The sequence below is a fragment of the Blennius ocellaris genome, assembly GCF_963422515.1.
Source record: "Blennius ocellaris genome assembly, chromosome: 9".
Taxonomy (NCBI): domain Eukaryota; kingdom Metazoa; phylum Chordata; class Actinopteri; order Blenniiformes; family Blenniidae; genus Blennius; species Blennius ocellaris.
In genome coordinates this window covers 12085594-12107142 of record NC_137658.1, presented here as the reverse complement: position 1 = coordinate 12107142, position 21549 = coordinate 12085594, and the positions used below count along the sequence as shown (strand labels likewise).

Below are 21549 nucleotides of genomic sequence, written 5' to 3'. Positions count from 1 at the left end.
GGAACCATTACACTCTAATACAGCTTCTTTTCTTCTTTTTATTTATTTATTTTATTTTTATTTTTTTGCTTGATCTGGAGCAGTGGTGAGCCAAATAATGTCTTTGGCTTGAGTGGGCCTTTCTGTGCAGGGTTTGCTTGTTGTGTGTGGGTTGATCCTCTGAAAAGCTCCAATATTTTCTGTATCGTATGAGCATAACATTCTGATCACTATGACATGCATTGACAACTTCAATACGTGGACATGTATAATCTTCACTTTGAAATCTTCAGCTCTGTTGATCTGACACTTAGCTTAGCTTCCACCAAACAAGGTGCATTTAAACCATTAACATCACTTGATTCAAAGAAGAAGAAACACTGATAACATAAACAGGCCTTATTCCTTAGAAATCAACTGAATTTACAGCTTCGGTATTGTTTTTTTTAGGGTTGTTATCATTCTTTAAATGGATAGTAATCAGATTGTTTTTATTGTACGTCTGACCATTTCAGAATGATGTCCTGTGATGCCCTTGCTGTGATTTTAATAAGCCACAGGGGAGGGGGAGGGGGCTTATTGCTGCAGTGAGAGAAGACAAGGTTAAAGGCAACAGAAAACTGACATGTTTTTATTAGTGCTATAAAACCCTGTGGCTGTATCTAAGCATTCTTATGACATGTTTGTCACATATGGGTTTACATTAGTCTGTCTGTCTTTTGATATATCTAAATCTTGTTAGATTGAATTTAGAATTATAGCACAGGCAAAAAATAAATAAATACCAGATTAGTATTAAAAACCTGAATGTCGTGACAATATTCTGACCGCAATCACCAGTTTTTATTGGTGGAAACCAAAATTCCAATTCATTTTCAGCTTATTTTAAACAAGCGATGGATTAAAAAAAAAAAAAAAAAAGTGTGTGCCGAGAAAAATTATTATTGTTTTAACATCAATGACTCAAGTTACCATGGCTGCCCTTCCATTTCCCTTTGAAACTGCACCTGATATCAGATGTATACTCAAGGTTGAACTATTCAAGCCTGCTCAACAGCGATGTGGTATTATTATTATTATTATTATTATTATTATTATTATTATTATTATTATTATTATTATTATTGTTATTGTTGTTGTTGTTGTTGTTGTTGTTAATACTACTACTACTACTACTAATAATAATAATAATAATAACAACAATCATCATCATCATCATCATTTGGGGCAAACAGTCAAGTAGTTAGCCCCCCAAAAATAACCCCGGGGTCAAATCTGACCTTGAAGGCTTTCAATGTGGGGTTTTTTGTGTTTTCCCTGTGTGTGCATGGATTTTCTCTGGATTCCTCCCACAGTTCATACCCATACATGTTTGGTTATTGGTGACTCTTCTCTCTATGTTCGCTCTCCGACAAATCTGCTGACCTGTACAGGGTTTTAGCTTGCCGCTATGCGCTTACGTCACCCACGATTCCCTGCAATTCTAAATTGGCTTAAAGTGAATATAGAAGACAGATGTATTTGACGTCTGGACATTTAATATCATATTCATCTTCAGAGGGGAATATGAAATGGTTCAGCAGCCTGATACTACTGACTTTAAACTATCTGCTAGAGGGCAGGGATCAATAATCCCCCCATGATTCCCGCAGTGGAGCCGAGATGTTGTCAATAGACCTCATCATGCTCCTGTTATGTGCTATTTAATGGGGATGCCACAGGTTGCCTGTTTCAATCCCACACAAAAGGCTGCTGACCCAGACTTCACTGCAGTTACACTCTAAATCAATCACTGGGTAAGAAATTAAACGGTCTTGTCATGCTACCTAATGAAGACCGACTGTGGCCATTTCATCTAGTATTATAATGATATTTCCTCAGGTGCCACATGTTGGTTTAGTGATTTGTTTATTCTCCACATGTGTGGATTTTCTTAATTGTCCTCACGTTTGTAGAACAGGGTTGCTGTGGTGTTTCGATAGGATGCATCACATTATCATGTGTTCAGTTAGATATTTATACAGCAAAGATTCAGTCCCCGAGAAAGCATCCATGAAACATTCTCCTGAGAAAAAGAATTCGTGCCAGAGGTGGGCAGTTATTTTCCTCCCTGTAGAGAAGAGCGGGAGAAGGAAATGAGACATAATAGCCCAAGAGCGTGTTCGTGAGGCAAGAAATCCAAAATGTGCATCTCCAGAAGGGAAGACAGATGCAGAAATGTACAAAAATAGATCACGGATACAACAAAGAAAGACGCAGTCTGTGAAGTGTGGCTGCGGCATACTCTGTAGATGCATGCATCTATTCGTCTTTTATACTGTCACAAACGACTCAGGGAGCCGATCCCAGCTGACTTGTGGGTGACGCAGGTTACTTCCTGGACTGGCGGCTGCTCCATCACAGGACAAACGCTAAGACACAGCCACACACACACTCACACATTGTCCATCTTGAGCCATCGGTTAACCCACCGGGTGTTTTTTGAACTGTGGTATGAAATCGGAGAAAGGTGGGAAAAAATCAAACCAGCAACATTCTCATTTCAAGGCAACAATGTGAAACCACCACACTTCCATGCGGCCCTTTGTTAGTGCCAGAAGATTCACAAAAGTGGCTCAGTGCGCCAGAAGTTTTTGGGCTGTAGCAGAATACTTGAAAGATGGTTCAGAGTCATCAGAACAAGCTTTAACTATGAGCTTTAACACATTGCACCTAATCTTTAAAGTAAAGAGGATGTCTGTCCTCTGAAGCCAAGCCGGTAGCTGGTTTTTACCACAGACAGCTGAAAAGTCATCCTCCAACTGTGCAGCGGGAAGTTTCAAAGCCACAAATAAGTTTCAACTCCGAAAGCAAATAGTTCCTTTGGAGAGTGAGAGAAGGAACCTCCAAGTGCCTCTGATGAATTTCTTCATGGTGGGATGCTGAAAGTTCAACAATTATGATTTGTAAAACATTTTTTAATTGTGGTAATTGTTTTTGGCATCCATTCCCAATAGTGATTCAAGCTCTTCAGTTCTGTGAAATTTCCTAAACCTCTTTGCTCAAATCTAAGTGTGTGAAGGGAATTTTGACTTATGGTCTGATGTACCGAAAACAAATTTTATTTTATTTCCCTTAGTGTCATTTAAAAGGACTGAGACATAGTTATATATTTGTCTCTGACAATAGTGCTTCTTTTGTTGAAGTTTAACCCGAGAGAGGAGTAATCTCAGTGACTTCTTTGGAATTGTAGTGGAGTTACGGTACCAGGTACTGAAAATCAAAGCTGGTTTCTTGGAAAAGCACCTCAGGCATGTCCCTTTTTTTTTTTTGTTGTTTCTTTCAGTCAGGCTGCTGTGAAACAGTAGCTAAGCTGTGTGGGTCCATCAAGTCACAGCAGATAATTTTGAAGTCAAGTGATGGCACGAACCCTGTGATTGAGTTCATCAGTCATCATTAGAGTTTGATATTCTAAACTGAGACACGGCAGCTGTTCAATCGTAACTGCACTATTAATTCATCATAGTAATCAGTTAATAGCACATTACTGCTCAGAGTGCTGTAATGAAAATAACCTAACACATTTCAGTAGGTTGACCTTCTTGTCCGGTTGGTACCGGCGGGTTTGAGCTCTTCCGTCGTCATGAGATTCTCCAGGTTGTTGTTGCTCAGCAAGAAACTCCGGCCCGTTTCCTGCTCAGGATGCAAGAGGTGCTGCTTCTTGGAGGGGATGCAGAGAAATATGCTGAACGGGCCTGGACCCACTCGGCTGACGCTGGGGAAGGAAACTGCAGTCCATGTAGCAGTCAGGTCGAGCACAGTGCAGAGTCTGCAGATAAGCGCTCCTGCAGCTTCAGGCACCCCCATTTTCCTTCCATTGTTCCATTTCAGCAGAAAGTCAGCATTAAGTTGCCAGTTACAGATTTTATTTAAAGCAACTAATGCATGTTGGTTAGAAGTTTCACTGCAGCTTCAGTCTTGACCTTGAAAACAAATGTTACCTCAAGGTCTGTGGGATCATAAAAGCGATTGGAGCCCAAGTTACAGCAAGAATTACACTCTCAGTAATAGATTTTTTATTATTATTATTAAATGTCATCAAGAAAAAGACAGGTTCATATTTTAAAAGCTAAGTTCATTAATCATATCAGTAATGTTTGTTTATCACCCTAAAAACCTGACTTTCAAAAGTGCTGGTATATTGATAGCAGTTATAAAGATGGGCCCGATACAAGTATTTTTTAATGTACTTTCCAATTAAAAGAACTGTATGAAATATATTAAATGTACTTTCCTAGATTCATAACTTTTTAAAATTATCACACACATTGAAGGGAAGTGAAGTATGAAATTAGACACCCTTTGATCAAACTTAGTCCATTTTTATTCATCGTTCAATGTGCAAAAACCTGCTTCTTCCTTACTTTCCCCAAAAACTTTCCACACTTTATTATTTCTATCAACACACAGTTACAGCCTTCTTTCTACTTACCTAACAGCTTTCATTGCATATAATTCAGTACGCGTGTGCCTCTTTAAAATTAAACTTGCACGACTGTACATCAACAATATGGCTAAAATTGTTTGCTTGATTACTTGGACACATAATGTGACAACAGAAACAATGAATCTAAGGCACTAGAAGTCAAAGACGATGGTCCGCGTATTGTCCTGAAGCGCACATGAAACCTGGATGATGAGACGAAACGTTCACAGCAGGACTTTCTGCTCAGTAAATACATCATAGACGTCACATGGGGAATATAAAACAGGGGCATGTGTTTCATCTCTTCTTCCTCACTCACAACACAAGCGCCCATGAATGCAGTCGATGTAATAGCTTCATCATAGTTCTGAGCACGGAGAGCGAAATGTCCGTCTCCAGGTAAGATTTGCACATATATATATATATATATATATATATATATATAAAGAAAATCTGATAGGCACAATAACATCCTGGTGTGGCTTATCTTCTGGCTGGGGCCCAGATCCACGTCTAGCAGGGCCTGAGAGTGGGGGTCGACAGGTCTCCTCACCTGTTCCAAACATCTAAAACTGTCACGGCCGGTACGTTTTGATCACATCTTTGATCGGCCTCCTGCAAATGGGACAGCACGCATTGATCTGTCTCTTCAGCTTCAGCCCGCAGTCACTGCACAGACACATGTGTCCGCAGGTGTAGATCACCGTGTCCACCTCCTGGTCGAAGCAAATGGTGCACTCTCCGTTCTTACCAGCAGGGGGCAGCTCAGAGGCAGACAGAGAGGGAGAGGTGGGAGGACTGAGAGGGGAGCTGGGGGCAGTCACTGGAGGAGAGGAGAGGAAACACATGTGAGTGACTTCAGATGGGGCAGGAGTGGGAGCATGAACACACAAGCACTGTTTCGATTGTAGGGAGACCGATCCTGGTTTAACTTCGGAGATTTACTAATGCAGTGGAGAATATTTATTTATATCTAGGTCACGGTCTTCTTTCACAGGCAAATGCGAATGTTTCAGTTTAGATTATTTGAGGGTCACATTGGGGAGTAAAATATGTAAAATGATCACTCTGCTTCATTGCAGAGTCTGCAAAAACATGTTGTGTCAGTCAATAGTGTGTTTGGTCTATATGATTATGAATTGTGAGGACAGTTTTCTTACTCATGCATTCAAACGGTTTCTGGACTTCCTAAAAAAATACGTTTCATAATTCAGCTTACAGGGACCACAAGAACAGCCTACATAACACCCACTTTAAGGAGAATTTACAATACAATAGATTTTAAGGTTCTCTTATTGGTTTGGCATTTGGCACGGTCTTGCTCCCAGCTTTTATTTTAACATAAAAAAGGCATCTTTTAAATATTATGCTTAAGTTTACTTAAACATAAGTTTACTTCATGACCTGAGGGCAGTGCCTAGTGTTCATGATTTTGAAAGAAAACTGAAATTTTTTATTTTTTTTGTCAGTCTTACATTCAACTGAATGTGATTTTATAGCATTATATTTAGTACATTTTCACTTTTTTTTTTTTATTTGTTTTTGGTTGTTTATTTATGGATATTTTATTACTCCCCTTTCTTAATCTGTTCCTTATTTTGACTTGATTTTTCCTGATTAAAAAGTAAAGAGGCCGTGACCTCTGGCGCCTCGAACGCATCACGCATGTGAGTGAAAATATGAGTAAATTGAAACTTGACGGAGGGATGGTTGGGGGTTTTCTTAACATGTCTTTTCATATGGGATATACTTTGTGCAACAAGCTGCAATTGGATGAAAATTGCTACCTAAACAAAGACCGATTATCTGAATGTTTTATAGAGATAAAGTCACCAGATGCTTTGTTAAATAAAATCGAAAAAGTAACTCCAGATAACTATTAGAAAACAACTTATCAGAACCCAAATTGAACATGGATCTGTCTGAACTTACACAGTATATAATTATATATATCGGTAACTAACTATATATATAGATATAGATATATAGATAGATAGATATAGATATAGATATAGATATAGATATAGATATAGATAGATAGATAGATAGATAGATAGATAGATAGATAGATAGATAGATAGATAGATAGATAGATAGATAGATAGATAGATAGATAGATAGATAGATAGATAGATAGATAGATAGATAGATAGATAGATAGATAGATAAATACTTTAATGATCTCCAAGAGAAATTCACACACATATATATATATATATATATATATATATAACTTTTATACATAAAAGTGATTTTGTTTGTTTGTTTGTGCACTGCTGGACGTGGGAAACAAATTGTGTTCATTGTGCTTTAAACATGTCTGAATAACAATGAATTCAAACATGTTTCACTGTTAATAGCTAATATGTTGTGCATGTTTCGTTATAAAGAAAAGAAAGAGTTTATGAGAGTTCCAAATCATTGCATCCTGTTTGTATTTACACTTCAAAAAGCCTCCGAACCTATTAGCTGTAATTGTAGAACAGTTTTTCCTCTGCAATACAAACATGAAGCATTGTCCCTAATGGACAGAGCACATTTCTCTCGAACAAAGCCATCTCATTTCCAAACCACATGGAGTGATCTTGTGATGGGCTCGACATAAATTGTATGACGTCAGCAGTTGGAGACTCACCCAGAGAGGACTCGGAGGCAGAGGATGATCTGTTGACGCTGAAGGCCAGGTCTGAGTCGCTGTCGTCTGGACTGCTGCTGCTGCTGCTGCTCTGAGACGCTGTCGGGGACGTGGAGGGAGGACTGGACTGCACTGTTCCTGGACCACAGAGATAAAGACACATTTATAAATAAAACAGCAAACTCCCGAATGATTTCACTCGTGTGGTGGCTTTAAAAGGTGGGAAGCAGACAAAGACTACATTTAAGAGGAGGCAGTGTGATTTCAGCACGTTGTGTCCTGGAGCTGCTTGGAAGTATCGCTGGATTGTGAGGCTGACCGGCCTCAACCAGTCCGATTTGACATGCATTTTTCTGATCTGAGCAATCTGTAAAGTTGTTTTCACTGGCGGATAATATTTTGTGACCAGAAATAGCTGGAAATGGGGTAAGATAAGTGGGTGTTTTACAGGAGATGGGAGTGGGACTGAGGAGTGGGACGGATGGGTTACAGTTCGAAGACGAACAAGCTCACGCAGACATAAACTACTTCACTGCATTCTTTTAGTCTGGGAAAAAAGTCATAATTGCGGGGGCGGCCTTGAGTCGACATTTATCATTTTAGTACTGAAGCAAACCTTTGACATTTGGGAAGCATGCTTATTTGCTTTATGGCACAGAGCTGAGCATGAAGATCAAAGCCAGTCTCATTCTGTCTGATTAACGTGCAGCAGTGGGCAGCGCCGCACTTATCTTTATGTAATGAAAGGAGATACATCACCACTCTTTGTCTTGTGTCTGTCATACTGTGGTTTATCTCTTGATTTGTCACAATACATTTTTTTCTTTCTTTTATACTTTCATCTTTCATCCTGCACTCAGGGTGTTCACTAATTTTGCGCCTAATAAAATTCCAACCATCTCTTATAATGCTGTGTGCAACACTTCACTGACTGTGGGAGAAAACCAGTGCACAGGGAGGACAGGCAAACTGTACATAGAAGGGCCACCAAGGCAAAACAATGTTTCATAAGGTCTTTCAAAAGCACTCCAAGACTTTTGCAAGGTACTGTAATATTGTCATATTGACAGTTGAGAAAGAAAAAGAAAGAAAAATGAGCTTATATTACTCACAATTTCCAATAATTTACTCTCTTATTGAAAGACTTTTTTCCAGTATCGTACCTCTGATGCCACTTATTAGATGATTTTGCTTAAAAAAATGGAAAATCTGAGATAAAGAGGAACAGTAAAGACTTGTCTCTGTTTTGCAAAACAAACCATACATCATTGTGGTCGTTAATCTTTCCAATGACATTTGTGGGGTACAGAAAAACAACAACTTCCATTCACAGCACTTTGTTTCATATCCAAATCTGTGTCTCTGAGTTTTTTTTCCCACAGCCAAGAGTCGGCGAAGTGGCAAGAAAAGATGAATGGATTGAATAATGGATTGGTGATTGTCAAAAAAGTTTCCATGTACTCCATGTGCATGCATGGGTTTCTTTCTAGACACTCCAGGTTTCTCACCAATTATTAGACTGTTTTCTTAACTGGTCATTCTAAACCATCATGAGGTGTGAGTCATGTTACTGTCCAAGTTTAAGGATATTGAACTCCGGTTTGTTTTGTTTCCAGGTATTTTGCTCGTTACATTAAATGGTCCCTCCAAACTGGCTAAGATGTTTGCAAAGTCTTGTTATTGTTCACTTTTCTGTGTAAGCTCTGCAGTGGGTCAATAACGTGTTCTAGATCAATTCTGGCTTTCCCCCTGTGTCAGTGAAGAGCTCCTGCCCCTAAAAGCCTACTCAGAATGAGTTTGCATTGGATTGCTGGTGGAATGAAGCATAACTGAGATGTCATTGTGGATATTACTAGTTTATCCACTTCAGGATCACCAGTCCATCAAAGGAACAACACAGAGAAACAGACAAACAGACACATATTCAAATCCATGGCAATAACCAATTAACAGTTACCATTTAGCCTAAAGTGCATGTTTGCGTGGATATTTTTGTGATTACCAAGTGTATTATTAAGAGTAATGTTGATACTAAAATGTGTTTCACAACATATCCTATCAAAGGAATCATAGTAGTGTTACTTTAAGAGCTGTGCATGACTGGGCCTTCAGTAAAAGTGGATTCCCATTTGAGAATGTTGGATCTCCCAAGTAGTAGCTGATGTAGGCTTAAAGCAAAAAAAAAAAGCAACAGAGGTTGGATGAATTCTTTCAAACCCCACATCACCACTTCTTTGAAAATGTGTAGCTCTGGCTGGCATAAATTCAAGTTATAGCACTCCAAGCAAATCATCAGATTTTGTACAATCACAAACAGTTGTATTCACATATGAAGTCATTATCTCCCAGACCTGCATGTATTTCGTTCTAAGTGTTTTCCTTGATGAGACCAATGGTGTCATCTAATTACAATAATAGCGCAAATAAAACTGTAACACTTAAGGAATTTCTGAACAAACAATGTGCTTTCACCTCCGTTTTCCACTGAACACACTTACCGAGTATCCTGAGTCTGTTGATGGCCCCATGCAGGGTGAAAAAGGCCCACAGGACCTGAGAAGAGTCGACGCACAGCAGCCGGCCACGTCCCACTCCGTTCACCCCGTGATGCACCTCGCCGCTGGGCAGCAGGCTAAAACTGAGTACGTCTCCAGAGCTAGGCATGGGGAAGCCCCGGTGCACCACCCAATACTCTTTGCGGTCCAGGAGGACCTCGGGGTCCGCTGGCAGGTCTCCGGCGTGCAGACTAGCCGGGTCACAGGACGTCAAACCGAATGACAGAGCACCGAAATAAGGCAGCCCCAGGTGGCCGACCTCCACGTACAGAGTCTCGCCAACGTGCAGCGGCCTGTCGCTGAACACCAGAGTCCGGCTGCTGTCTAGAAAGTGTATGCAGGCGGCGGAGCGATCCGCCGAGAGTATCACGTCGGAGCCGCGGATAGGGTGAAAGTGCAAGTCATTGTCCAGAGGGGAAGGGAGGCTGCGGACCACCCTTGGGACGCTGAATCCAGTGGAGGCAGACGAGGACGGTGTGGAGGAGGAGGAGGAGGTGGAGGAGCAGCAGGGGATGAGCTGAGTGTAGTTATTGAGCTGGAGGTTGGCCATCTTGGCAGCGGCGGCCTGGTTGTTTTCCAGCTGATTGTTGCTGTAATTGGCTGAGTCGTGGCTACTCTGGGGCAGATAGGCACTCAGGCGGGCCGCGCTCAGACAGCTGGATCCCACACTCTCTGCAAACGTGCTGTCTGCGGAGGAAAATACAAACAAGACAACGTGTGTTTGAATTTGTTTATACGACTCTTCCTTCTCTCATTGCTCTTTTTCCTTTTTTGTTACTTTCACAACTAAATATTAGTATGAGGTCATGTATCAATAACCTCTGATATCTTATCTGCATTACTTGACCACCTTTGTGTCTTGGTTTTTGCAAAGTCTATTCAAAGGTCGACTCAAGTAACGTCCTGATGGCTAAATCATCACTAAATATATTAAAACTAAAGAACATCAAATACTCCATAAGAAATCGAAAGTTATAATAACTACTCACTCAACTCACTTATACAAGGCTCATATTTGGAGAAAAAAAAGTATTGAGGACCAAAACCAAGGAAACAGAACAACATGTTATTGACTTTTTTAAATACCAGTAACAAAGTGCATGCATGCTTATCAGTGCAACTTTGCTGAACTTCTCGGGTGTCTCTGAGTTACATCCAGTTTTACATCCAGTCTCCAGTTTCCAGTGTCCTGGGCCTGAACAGATCTCCTGCCTGGTGGGTGTTGCTGCAGCGATTATTGCTTGACAATCTCACTTTTTCAGTCATATTTCCAGGAAAAAAAACCACTGCATTGTGCATTTGCACCAATATGTTAAGTTTTAATTACGTGACTAGATTGAACCTCTTGCTCAGTGGTCTTCAATAAATTTGATGAAGTGAGTTATGTTTTCCATACCATTGCTGATTAATACATTTAAGCGTATATTTACCACAGCATAGTTCACCCCACTGTAACTGACAACAAACAGCTGCTAAACAGGGGATTGAACAAGCGCTGGATGATTTACATTGACGCTGAGAGCTAAAGTTACAGCCTTGTGCTTGTCTCATTTTATGATGTTTGTTGTAGAGTTACATAAACACTCCATCTTGTGTCATTCACCAGTTTAATTAAATTTGACTTTTCTCTCCTTTCTTTGTTCTGTGAACGTTCTGTAAACGGCCACAGTCTGTACAGAATTCACAGCATAGCTGAATTTTTCAAAGGTTGATATTAACAAGCCTGGCATGAGTAGTCCCCCACTGACTTATAATACATTCCCTTATTACTATTTCTAGTGATGCTGGAGCAGTTGAGTGCATTGGCCCCTCACCAAAGCTCCCGGGATCTGCAGTCTTGACCAAACAAGGCCATAGCTCCTGTCAGACTGAAGATAAACACTCCCAGTGAGTGGGAGAGGGACCCGCAGGGGAGAGGGTGATGGAAATGGACACAGTGTAAAGAGAGAAAGTGACGCCGTGGCAGGAGGAAAGTGTTTAAGAAGAAGGAGAAGAGTGATTATGAGGTTACAGAGCAAGCGGAATGGTTGACAGTTGTTTGTTTGGTGGCAAAGGTTTTGTTTTTTCCAGAGTGACACGGATCGGTTTCGCCACACAGATCGACAAATGTTTGAGTCATCCAGTGCTGTCCTACCTAATCCTGAGAAACAGGCCTGCGGTGATGCAGAGCTTTGTAGCACAGCTGCACTCTGAACTCGGAGCACCTCCTTAAATTAGCTGTGAATATGTTGACACTATAAAAATATGATCTTGAGGTTTTGGGGTTGTGAAAGCTGTTGCAAAATTCATGACTCCGTCAGTGGCTGATGGAGTTGATTTAGGTCCGAAAAAGATCTGTGACTCACTACTTTACTGGGTGTTTGAGTTAGAACAAACATTCCTTGCTCAGTTACTAAAACCTGGCTGATTAAGGAAGAGTGAAATCACTCAGAAAGATTTTTTTTTTTTTTTTAATTGCCTACCAAGAAGTGTGACTTCCTGAGTGATGCCATAGATATCAATGATGGCCCAGAGCGGACAGCCGATGCTGAGCCCACAGTGGAAGAGGATGGGCTCCCCTTCATTGATGCTGTAGAAAACCCTTCCGTGGCGATCGGCCCAGAACGACAATACGTTGTCCTTCAAAGCCAACCTCTCAGGCAGAGCTTTGGCCCAGTACCCGGGCCGTGTCACCAGGTCAGGGCAGGCATACTTGGGGATGTCCGTTGCAACTAGTTCACTGGGATCCAAACTAGTGAAACCAAAGCGCAGAGCACCACTCCAACCAGTGTGCACACCGCTCAAGCGAAGACGCACCTGAGAAAAAAAAACAACATAAACGTCACTTTCTTTCCGGTTCTTCTCAATTTTCAAACCAGAACTGGGACACAAACAAACCTTCTCGTAGAGGTGAACAGGCCGATGGCTGAACGTGATGCCGTTACAGAAGCTGTTCTTGCGAGTGGCGCGGCGAAGCTGTCCGTCCAACCTGATGTTTTTGCCTTTGGCATGCGGGTGAAAGCGGGGCGACTCTACATTGATGCTGACCGGCGGAGCAGAGGTCCTCCTCTCCACACCTGCCCCATTGTTGGGCAGGGTGTAGTAGTGCCGACTCGCCACTGGGCGGGGGTGCAGAGTCGCATCTGTGGGTGGAGAAACATAAAGGGGATACAGAGGGGGGGGGGGGGGGGGGAGAGGCCATTAATGATTCAACTAATGTTGTATGAGAACGGCAGATCTGCTTTAGTGTGACTCAGACAAGGTCAAAACAGCAACGTTCGGGGCAGCAGCTGGAAGAGAAAGAAGTGAACAAATCTACACAATAACTTCTTGCAAGTAACTCATAGCAATTGGATTTAGAAGGCAGGGGGCAGTTATGTAAAAGAGCCACAGTCTCTCGCTCTCAAGCACACACACAAAAACATACACACACGGTTCCTTTCCCATAATGATTACAACGCCCCTCTGCTCCTTTCAGCAACCACATAAAGTCCGTTTTAGCATGTAACCCACATTTACAGTATAAAAAGGAAAACTGTCCCAAATCAGTCTTTACACCACATCCATATGGTGCATATTTATATCTCAGAAATAAAACATGGTAAGTTTAGATGAAATCCTTGTGCATACATGACTGGACAACATTAAATAACTCATTTCTGCCCTAAAACTATCTTAGATATGTCCATTGCTAATATTAGGGCCATTACAGGAGAAAGAAAACATCAAAAAATGAATTAATTAATCAGAAAGCGACAACAGACGTGATAAGTTTTCCTCTTATTTATGGGCTCCATACACACCCCTGGCCTACAGCATAAACAAACCCTGAATAGCCCCTTTCATTCCTTCATAGTTATCTTCAGAAGCGGAGAATGAATCACACGGTGCATAGTCTCTATAGAAATACCCAAATAACAGGCTTAATCTTTGATCTCATCTTCACAGGAGTCAATGTCCTACTTGGGAAAAGAATTTGTTGCTGAGCCTCACAAAGTGAGTGAGAGAAGATGAAATGCAACAAAATTCGCTGAACGTTTGCCGAAAAGGAGCCTCAGAAAGCTCGGAGTGTAATATTAAAGCATTATGGACGTGTGTCTATGGTATGGATTGGCTGAACTTCAGAGGGGGAGGGGCTGAGCTTTCGCTATCCTCAGACCACATTGATTACATTTTTAACAGAGACAATAACTCAGTGAAATGGTCCGCAGTACATTTACTAAATCAGGCATTATCGCTGATTATATTCTAAACTATGAAGCGGCATCGAGAACATCTGTAACATCTCAAAGGACGTGAGGGTGCTGCTTTTCCATTCGCCTCTGAAACTGTTGCTTTTTGGGAGGACCAAACATATGTTTGCAGAACGGATTAAAAAGTCAGTCGAGCTTTGTCTATTGGCCTTTGGCTCACAGACTTACATACTGGGAGTGTGCTGTTAAAAGACCCATAGCAAAGCCTGATATAGACACTCGTTTGCCAATATTAGATGAAAGGCATAGCCCAGCAGGTCACGCAGTGAGGGACCACATAGCATGTTCAGTGTTAGCGCCTCTCATGTTAAACATCTGATAATCTTTCAAATATATACTCAATGATCCTTTTTAAACGCCTACTGAAATGTTTGTGCTTTTCTGCAGCTATTTCTTGAATCTTCAAACACATTGTATGTAAAGCAAATCAAGGGTAATCTTCTTGAGAACAGGTTAACCTGTTTGCTAAGTCAACAAAGTGTCTTGGATTGAAAAAGGCAGTAGCAGAATATTGCGTCATGGATTATTTCTCAAAAGTTATTAAAGAAACCTTTTAAAAAAACAAACAAAAAAACCTAAACAAAACAAAACCAAAACAAAAGAATGGACATGTTAACCTCTGGTGGTGATATAGAGAAGTGTTTTCTTGGGGGTTCCAAGAATTATTGCGGCCCCTTTATGTGATCTCTGATGTGCCAAAACAATACAGTGAGGCCAAACATCGGTGGACACGCCCACTGTCCTACATACAAAAGCAGACGCTCTCAAGTTGAAATTTTACAGGTCTAATGTTGATCCTAAGAAATGTCTTATTTGTTTTTCTATTTCATGCAAATCCAACATCGTTAACCTCTGTCACTGACCTGTGTGGATCCCAGACTCGTTGAGAACTAACTGTATAGAATGCTCTTACTTATTGATTTGTTTGTAGTTATTTATATGAAATGAAGGCAGATCAAACAGTGGTAAAGTTACACAATATTATTGCACCGGACGTCCATCCCTCACTTTGAAATGTGATTCATAGGAGGATGATACAGCACATGTATCTTTGCTCTTGTGGTTGGTTAAAGTTTTTGCAAGAACAATAACATTTGTTGTCAAGACTGGTATAACAATCCCGCTGTTTAGATTATGAATATGACAGGATGTTAAGTAAAGTCTCTCGGTTTTAAAACAAAATGCAGTGTTTTGCTGACCCATCCATCCACCCACACCTCTTTGCAGAGTTTGCGGCTCTGAAACATGACTTCCCGATCGGTTTGTAATTAAATCGTGGCGGAAAAAGCGCATCTCCGTCTTGGCCTCAACTGTCAAACTGCCACAAATTGTTCTGTTTTCCTTTGCTCTCTGTGTTTTGTGTATTCTGCTGTCAATTTCCAATTTGTGGTCACCAAACCTGCCCTTCATTTGGATCTGTTTCTACTTTGTATCCCAGACAGTAGGGAGATAATCTCAGCGATCATAATCTCTTTTCAAGGCCGGAAAATCAAGTTGCCTCTTTCTTCCAAAAATACTGGACAAACTACACAAGAAATCATAACTAGATTCCAAATACACAATGAAGCTTTGGTGTAACACTGAACATAATAAACTTTGTTTACGAGACAACTCATGCTAAAAGTACATGCCACCTTGAAGAATCATACTATTAATTTTAACTGTCTGATTCTAATGTTGTATAAACAAATAAAAACATACAGTATGTGATTTCCAGCCTCAGGTTGATGTTTAACAGATTTTATTTTCAACGTGCAGCTGGAGAGATTTGAGATGGTTGTAACATCTTTGAGGTTGTAAATTGCATTGAGAGACACATAGTACAAGTAAGTAAACATGGGCCTATTTTCCCTTGTGATGAAGAGCAGGTTGATGTTTCATGATGCTTTACCAAAACCCATTGTGCTCAGGGGCCGGGGCTGACTTGTTTTAAAACAGGAGATATGCAGCAACTTAGATTATGTGGCTGCACTGTAATTTAATAAAAGTGTGGAGATTGCCATAAGAGAAGACACTGTTGCACATAGCTCATCAGCAACTGATTTTAAGGGTCAGCTCAGCTGATTGCTTTAATGTTGCAGTTGTCCAAAGGCAGTCGACTCGCAAGTGTATCTGTGACCACAAATAAATGAAACACAGTTTGGGTGACGGACGTGGAGTCTCTCTGTCTTGTCCTTAATGAATGGAGAAGCGCAAATACATACAATCATATGACTGCACAAGACACGCTGGTGTGCCAAGGAAAGCTTTTTAAAGTGTGATACTGATTGTGTGCATTCGTCAGAGTTATCTTTGGCCACAGGATGATCAGACGCATGATTTGGTGATTTGTTTTTTTCTTCTGTATGCTTTTCAAACTGCCAACTTTTCATTGAACAAGCAATGAGTCAGTAGAATTTGTGTGCCTCCTGTGTGACATCTTTTTCCTTTTCAAAAATGTTAATGGTTATTAAGTTCTGGGCACAACAAAACTCAATGACATTTGTTGTGAGCAGTTATAACTTATCCATCATGCCAAAGCCAGCAAAAAACAACTCGAAAACAATATGAGATCATCGGCTCTACAATATTCAGCGCCGATCTCTAATAGACTCAATAAAAGCAGATATCCCATTAATTCCATGTTGATAGAAACCATGCAGTGTAAGCAGTAGGACCCATGCTGCTCCCACTCCTCTATGACTAGGCCAAACTCCACATCAGCTACTCTAGGAGCAGCAACCATATTATTTCGCCAGTGAGTGGCTCTGCTGGGGGCGTGGGAGTGTGACAGATATTGAATCAAAGGCGAATGATTATCAAGTATTGTGCTCTGGGGGTCATGACAAAGTGGCTCAACAGTGGCATTCTGAGACCTGGTATTGACCAATTCTATTCCAAAAACTGAAGGCAATCAAGTTGCATGCAACAATAAATCACTGGCAATCACTTCAGACACTACATTGTATGATAAAGCTTAGAAAATAAAAAGCAATGCAGACTTTAACAACAGTTGTACATATCTTTTTTCTGGGTTGATACGCTTGTGTGTCTTAATGTTGTTTGATCCTTGTTTTTTGTGTGAACAGGTTGCCACGAGTGTCAAAAATGAAGACACTCTTTATTTTATGTTTAGTTTATTTTTATTAGTTGTTTTTTTTAAACTGAACAAAATGATGTCGACTGCATAAAAAAACCGACCGGAAATAATCATTAACTCACCATTCAAAGTCGCTTAATAAGTAAAAGAGCAAGGATAATCATGAAGAAACAGCAAGTATATAAAAACAAATGACCGAAATTATTTTATTGAGCGCAACACTATAGTGAAATATCAGAAAAGAGAAGAATAAACGCGTGTATTTTGTGCTGCTTGTATTGGCAGAACAAGTTTCCAGTGTGGTTTTTTTTCTTCTTTTTTAGTAAGTGTATAAATGTTGATTATCAGGCCAAACTGATCTATTTGTTCAGGGTGATGGTGATAAATAGACCTTGAACACAAATAGCACTTTTTGTTGAGAATGACCAGAGTGATCGTCAATAATCTCATGAGTGATGTGATCATTAGAGAAATGATGGGTTGGGGGGGAAAAAAGAAGAAGAAAGAAAGAGAGTTGTTGTCGGAGGACCGCGGCTGCTTGGACTCGCTCCCTGAAATCACGCTCACCTCCCCCGTGATGGGAAGCGCGTCTCGCGCGCCGCGAGCACAAGCAGGACGGAGGACATGTGGATCTCCCTCATTATCCAGCTATTAACACCGTGTAGTGCACAAAGCATCGCGGAATGATAAAACACACAAGTCTCACCCAATAAAGGTTTAGGTGTCGTATTCCCCATTATATCCAGAGATCCCTCGCACCGGCTGACAACTTAATTCCGATTGCAGTGTGTCCCTGTCCATCCATGTATCCTCGGGTCGGAGCGGCTTCAATCTGAGGAAGAGCGCCTTCAATTTGCGATGTACCTCCCCGCAGAAGCATGGACACGCTTTTCTTAATGTCAACCCCAAGCAAGCCGCAGCGACAGGCAGACACCTCCAACTGGCGCACAGCAGCCCCCTCCTTTCTTTAGTATAGGCTCCCCTCTGCACGACTTTAAAGACACAGTAAGCAGAGGATCACCCCCCCCCCCCCCCCCCCCCCCCCAAAAAAAAGAAGCATCACACAGCCTCTGAACACTTACTTTCAGCCAATTTTAATTATTGACTTAATGAGTATAGTTTTTACCACAGGGCTGCACACTTTCACAGCAAAGAAATTAGTCTGGGACAGATGCTGAGAAGTTTCTTGTTTTATTAGTGTATAAAATAACACATAGAGAGGAATATATTTACACTCACACTCATCATGTATGTCTAAATGAAGACAGGCGTCTTGCACCCTTGATTCCCCACTCCCTGAATTGTTTCCACTGTAAACAACATTACACAAAAAAGATTTAAAGCATTTGTGATCAAGCTGCACCCTCCCTCCCTACCAAGCTGGAAACCACATCCCATGCCCGGAGTGTAGCCCCATGATTGTGGGCAATGGACCTCCTCATCAGGACAATTTCATGCGAAGTGTTAGCCCACTGCTGCCATGCCAAGGAATGTGGTGGTTGTCACCTCAAGGTTAATATTCTCCTGGTTGCGGTACGCCCAGCCAATAGAAAATGTCTCTGTTGCAACGATAGGCCCAGGGAGGAGTCATCATAAAGCAGAAGTAGGTGGTATTGATCTGAATAAACACTCGCCTGGATTTGACAGATAATAGACTCTATTAATAAAATCTCGTAAGCAAACAGAGGCCCATGACTGGGGACGGTGCTCGACCTAAATTCACCTCACACTAATAAAGCAATACATACAAAGATAAGGGCTACACATTTGATAGAAGTCCAAGCACCAAATGAGGAAATCCCCCTTTTTTTTCCCACCCTATCCTCTGCCTTCCCACAGCCTTGACAGTTGGGCTTCTCTCAAGCTGTTTCCTGTCTTCTGGACCACACTGCTCTCCGAGAAAGCAATGGCCTGCAGGGTTTGCAAAGAACGAGACGTTACTGAACGGTGAGCCGGGACCCCGTGTCTCACAGAGAGGAGAATTAACGTCCGTGTGTCAAATTCAGTGACCGAAAGCTGCTCTTAAGGAAATGGCGATATGTGAAAATGTTAACGTGCGCAAATGATTCGCTCCGATGTCAATGCAGGCTTCGACTAATTGGAAAGCACAGGGCATTCAACGGTGGTGTGATGTAAGCAGGTTGGCTGTGCTGACACGATCCACATAACAGAGAGGGGAAAAGTGCCGCTGGGCTTCAGCAGCTGATGACATGGTCATACTGTATGATCTAATTCAGCTTGAAGGCGGACAAGTCTCGTGAGCAATGGCGTTTGGGTGAAGCCAGGCTGGAACTAAATATAACACCAAGACAAAAGCATTTGTTTCTACCTCCTCAATGCTGTTTGTTTGAGCAGGATGTGGTGGCTCCTTATATGAGCCTTTGGGTGAATTCTGTTTGGGGTGAAGCAAAGCAGAAGTAAAATTGGACCCCCCCCCCCCTCCCACCCTCCACCATACGCTCCCTCTCCCATACCTCAGAAAGAAAGAGAGCGAAGGGGATTAACACAGGAAGCTACTATGAGTTTGCAATGAGGTCTGCAATCAAGCCTTCCCTGTAAACACAGCAGCGCAGCAGTAACAAGTGCTGCCTCCCCTGATGGTTGCTGTGCTGCCGGAGTGCAGACTATGGGATGTTAATGAAAGCATAATGATTGCCGAGCTGCATTTATTCCAAAGAAAAGGAACTGTTCCTGCAGGAACATTCTCAATGCAGTCATTTGAGAAGCTGTGGGGCGTCTGCAAAATTATTCAACACTACAAATGCAGTTTTTAGTAACTGGTTGATTTGGGGGGGGGGGGCACTGACTGGAAACAGCTCTCTCAAACAGATAACATCAGTCCCAATGTCTCAAATATGATACATCAAGTGAAAAAGAATAGTGTTTCTCAAACTTTTCCTTGGCGCAGCCCCCAGAATACCTCTGACAAATGTTGTGGACCACGTTTCAGTTCTCTGATTTGAAAGAGAAAGAAAAAGATCACAGTGAAGCCAATTCAATCTCACACTGTCAAGGTGAAAACAAGAGGCAGTTTCACACGTCCGATTTAAAAAAGTGTCTTATCTTGACCTGCTTTAACATGTGCAAATCGAATTCTGATAACCTCAGAGCAGACCAGGCCTCTGTGATCTCTGGCGCTCCCAAAGAGGGTCCTGGACTCCTGGACTGACTGCGGGTTCGAAACCACCGCTGTGGAGGCTGTCGTGAGAATTGTGCAAAGGAAAAGAAGGAAGAGAGATAATAGCCTTCAACCCAACTAAGATGAGTCAGCAGAACTACCTCACTGTCATCACGAGGGTATTATTCTGACCACGACAATAATACTTCCGTCTCCGTGACACAATAGTCATGTGAACAAAGTTTCTGTGACCCACCGTTTGATCTGCTATAAACGTAACCAGGTCATTGTTTGAGGGGGAGAAAGCAATGGCCTGCACAATTACAAATACGGGTTTCATTTAAATATAATGAGCAGTTACCAGCGCACATCAGGAGGAATCTAAAAGGCTCATCTTAAACCGTAAAAGATAGGTCAACTTATCGGAACTGGTGTTGGTGTGCGTAATGAAGATTTTCAAATGGTAAAAGCACCACCATAACTACCGTACTCAATATGAACTGGGTTGCCTTTAGTCATGACCCACGTTGATGTCGAGGTTATTAAAATTGGCATAATATACATCCCGACATCGATCAAGCATGTGTTTACATGATTTGGTCCTATGTCTACAGTATCAGAGTGAATGCAAAACAAACCGGATTGTGTTGGTTTCTCTCTCTCTCTCTCTCTCTCACTCTCTCTCTCTTTCTTTTTTTTTTTTAATTTCGACTTCGGTCTGGACCACATAACCACACCAAAACTCTGAATCCTCTTCACAACAGATTCAAATCAGAAGCTTAAGTGGCATCAGAAGACCACTGGCTTCTTTTCACAAAGACCATGCGATGGAATTACAAGTAATCATTCAAACAATATGTCTGCACAGAAGGGCTTGCTCATTTTGAGTCTAGAATTTGGTGGAAGAATCAGCCAATCAAGCACCTTTGTCCTCACAATCCACTTGCATGGTTTGTTTATGTTACTCTGAGTTCTTGATTGACCTTAAAAGACATAAGATCATGTTAGTTCTGCATCTGTTGTTTAGCAAGTTGTAAAGAATCCGATATACATATTTGGATTATACTGGACAATTTGACATATTTCAGCTGAAATAAAATGACTATGACTAAGTTCATTGCAGTGAACAGTCCTCACCCTCCCAATCAGAGTGTAAAAGAACCTATAGTGGCCACAGAACTTCAGTAAAAGTACAGTTTTAGCTTTCAGCATATTTAATTTTGTCTCAACTGTGTATAGCACGCTCTGCGTAAAACAACATGCTTCAAGAGAGTCATTATGAGGTGAAGGATACATGACAAATCTTAGATTCAGCTATTTTATAACCTCGACTAAAGTGATCTCAGGGCATTGTGTCGAGTTGAACAATGTTGTCTATTACACACAGCAGACAAAGATGCAAATGAAAAAGTGCAAGTGTATTCTCTCATAGCAAATCATACACAACAGGCTGCATGCCAGCTCAGGGTAAACTACTTTACTGGTT

The 21549-nt window shown here is 41.4% G+C and overlaps 1 protein-coding gene across 1 annotated transcript; it reads right to left on the bottom strand.

The window, feature by feature from the left end:
* Positions 1–4351: 4351 nt before the first annotated feature.
* On the bottom strand, positions 4352–17759 carry neurl1b (neuralized E3 ubiquitin protein ligase 1B). The gene is made up of 6 exons (XM_080502575.1): positions 17652–17759; positions 12512–12756; positions 12097–12430; positions 9578–10321; positions 7080–7217; positions 4352–5267 (listed from the first exon to the last, which is right to left on the bottom strand). Exons 1-6 carry the CDS (start codon positions 17680–17682, stop codon positions 5020–5022), a joined length of 1740 nt encoding a protein of 579 aa, XP_080358701.1. The 5' UTR covers positions 17683–17759; the 3' UTR covers positions 4352–5019.
* Positions 17760–21549: the final 3790 nt, after the last annotated feature.

Coding starts and splice junctions, on each gene's coding strand:
- neurl1b (XM_080502575.1), bottom strand. CDS start 17,682: ATGGGGAATACGACACCTAAACCTTTATTGG. Junction 12,431..12,511: donor CTGTTCACCTCTACGAGAAG/GTTTGTTTGTGT, acceptor TTTTTTTCTCAG/GTGCGTCTTCGCTTGAGCGG. Junction 5,268..7,079: donor TGCCTCCGAGTCCTCTCTGG/GTGAGTCTCCAA, acceptor CCTCTCCTCCAG/TGACTGCCCCCAGCTCCCCT.